Genomic DNA, 3,142 nt, shown 5'->3' with positions numbered 1-3,142 from the left:
CTCTCGGGAGTACCTAACGCTTTTTGGAATTGGAAGACTCCGATACATCTGTCACGTAATAACTGTCACTTATGTAAGTAGTTTCTGCAACAAGACCAGGAGGCGCTCTGGTATCACCGATAACCAACCGCCCGTAGTTAGTATTTATTGGATTTTAGATAATTGAAATGAATTGACTAGTTTAAACTTTTAACGCCAACGGCGCCTAAAGTTGTCTAATGTGCAACGTTGACTATAGATGAACCGGCGTACAACTTTGTTTCAGTAAGCTAGCATTGTGCTCATTAAAGAAGTTACTGGGGCATTTGTTGTGAAAATGTACTACGGCTCAAACCTAATCATTTGCGATGGCTTACAAGTCTGTTGACAAGAGCTGGCCTGACAAGATTGAATGAAAATATGTGTATCGTAATGATGTATGTATATGTATTGACAATAATGTTTTAGAGAAACATATATTAAACTCGTAATTATTTTTAACACAAAAACATTGCTATTTTCTACCTACATGATAGTAAACCTGTTGTGTAACCTTTTTTGAAAAATACTACTTCTTGTAAATCTTGGCCATCAACATTGACAAATGTTTATTGAAACCATAAAAAGTAGTTTTTTTAAAAAAATATGGCCTCAAACTTTTGAAGATTGCAGATGTTGTTTCAAAAAATGAAATCACATCATAACTCATGTGACATTAGTTTTGTTCATTCCGTTCAAACCAGCTCTTGTTAATCAGCCTATATAGAGAGAGTATCCGTAGCATTACATTGGTGTGGCGTAGGTAACAGTGTAAGCGCCAGTGGCGTTAAAAAGATTAAATAAATAATATTTTTCGCCTTGGGTGTACAAAATTTAAAGTAATGTAGTTTTTGTATCTATTTAACAGAATATGTGTTGTCATCAGTTAATGGTAAATGACTGTTTAGATATATACACGAGAGTATAGTTGTCGCGGAAGCTGTGGAACGCAATTTTACGTTGGTTAAGTATTATGTCGATCATAATAGGATATAATGAAATAAATTTGCTATCATGTCCATTTTTGTTTTATTTATAAGCTTAGCTATGAAATGCAACTTTTTACTTTCGTATTGTACGAATGTGGAATTGTAAAATGTGGAATTGTACAATATGGAGTGTACACATGGAAATTGTACCAATGTAAATTGTAAAAATGTGGAAATTGTACAAATATGGAGTTTACACATGGAAATTTACGAATGTCCGAAGGCCCATTGCGGATGCGTTGCCGGCCTAAAGGGGGGAAGGGGGGAGTTATCGGAACTACTGCGATTAATAGTGGGAACACACCCGAATAATCCAAAAAAAATCCTAAATTCTGTCAAGGCCGTCTCATTTAACGTATTCACTGCCACCTGACTTCCACTGGTGCCACCGAGCCACGTGTGCGTTCAAAAGTATTAATAATTTATTATAACAGCGGCACTGGCGAAGTTCCGAAAACGCATATCGGTGGCAGTGAAATGCGCTAAGACCAATTTTATTCAGACTAAAAACGAAAAGTTAAGCTTAGAGGCAATTTGTAGAAAAAAAAAACGTTTATTTGTATAATACTTTATTTACCTATTCAGTTAACCTCGTTGGATATAAATATTTATATAGAAACATGATAAATAAGTAATTTTAAAAAAAACGCAAGTCCTTTAGGTAGAGTCCATTTGTTCTATACTTATAGATTGTGAAACCGTCAAGTACCTAAGTACTTAGCAGATTTCAAAGTCGTACCATTGTTCTATAGAACAAATACGGCACAGAAAATAATCATTAGATAGTATCCCAAGGACTACCAACGTTCCACTTCTATTCAGGCAATACACGCTATAGTCGACGCAAGAGATTTCTTTACCACCTTAAGATTCAATGTCAGTTGTGCGGTTTAAAAACGGGTAGGTATCTAAGCTAACGCGACTGACTGACTTGGTTGTTAGCGTTGAACGCCAAATCTAAATATTTCTATAACGTAAATAATAAACTATCTAAAAAGGCATATAACAAATAAGCTGCATTCAATCATCTGGTTGGGGTCTGTTGCTATAACATTTTGCTGCGACCAAACTCAACAAGGACTCTTCCTGTCGCCACAGTTTCTGGCCACGGATCTCAATCTCCTCGTGCCAGGCCGCTTGCGTTTTTCTGTGAAAAAAACAATGTAAATTTTTAAATAAATAAATGACATCTCATCTTCGTTGAAGTGGCAATGAGCAGACCATATAGCACGGAGAACAGAGGCCGTTTGTTTTGGGTTGAAAAGTTCTCGAATGGAGATGCGGATCGGCAAGTGCAGCGTAGGATGTCCACCAACGAGATGAATCTGGTTAAAGCCGCGGGTTCAAAGTGGATTGGATGCAGGCCGCTTTCAACCGAAGCAACTGGTGGTCTATGAGGGAGGCCTATTTCAAATAGTGGACGCCCTACGGCTCATACGACATTTCATATTGTCGCCCAGGTGGATAGGTCACAATTGGCGATAGTACCACTGTGGGATCGTGGGTTATATTCGCGATAGTTCCTTTGGCTGTTCTTTCGAAGGAACTATTGCGTTTTTTCGCACTAGTTCCTTCACAAGAGATGAAGGAAGAACTGCTGCGTTTATTTTTTCGCCTTTGTTCCTTACACAGTAGCACCTCAGTTCTTGCAAAGGAACAAGGGCAGCAGGAGCAGCCAAAGGAACTTTCGCGAATAATCCAGGATAATAGGACAGTGACCAGCACCTGCAGTTGTCTATCAGCGGGCTGGTGTTAGGGAACAGTGTCTGCAGCAGCAGCAGACAGGGCAGCACCACGACGCTCAGGAACTGGATCTGCTCGGCCGGCTGGTTCAGGCAGCGCTTTCGATCCATCATGCTGAGAGGCGTGTAGCCCATCTCGCGCTCTTTGTCACCCTGAGGGACAGTCACATAAAGTCAGGGCCGATTAACCATGTCGGGACCCCAGCCAATGCAATTTTCAAGGCCTCTTAGCCGTTTAATGAGGGAGCGCCAAAGTTCGCATTCTCTTCGCAAGTCACCGTAATTTTTTGTCCGAACCATCGTTTGTCATAATTTTTATGCAACTCAAGATCTAAGTTAAAATATCTAGGTACCTACAAAAAAAATGATACTCAAGTAGACTTACTTGACTAT

The 3,142-nt window shown here is 39.4% G+C and overlaps 1 protein-coding gene across 1 annotated transcript in view; it reads right to left on the bottom strand.

The window, feature by feature from the left end:
• Positions 1-2,027: 2,027 nt before the first annotated feature.
• The window catches only part of LOC141443107 (probable 3',5'-cyclic phosphodiesterase pde-5), a 13,075-nt gene continuing 11,960 nt past the window's right edge, over positions 2,028-3,142 (bottom strand). The window contains exons 2-3 of the mRNA XM_074108318.1: positions 2,733-2,902; positions 2,028-2,154 (exon numbers count right to left, since the gene is read on the bottom strand). Coding sequence (XP_073964419.1) covers positions 2,028-2,154; positions 2,733-2,902 — 297 coding nt within the window. The remainder of the gene's footprint in view (positions 2,155-2,732; positions 2,903-3,142) is intronic.

Source organism: Choristoneura fumiferana, chromosome 26 (assembly GCF_025370935.1).
Source record: "Choristoneura fumiferana chromosome 26, NRCan_CFum_1, whole genome shotgun sequence".
In the NCBI taxonomy this organism is placed as follows: domain Eukaryota; kingdom Metazoa; phylum Arthropoda; class Insecta; order Lepidoptera; family Tortricidae; genus Choristoneura; species Choristoneura fumiferana.
Note: the sequence above shows the minus strand (reverse complement) of the source record. Positions and strands in the feature narration are given on the sequence as shown.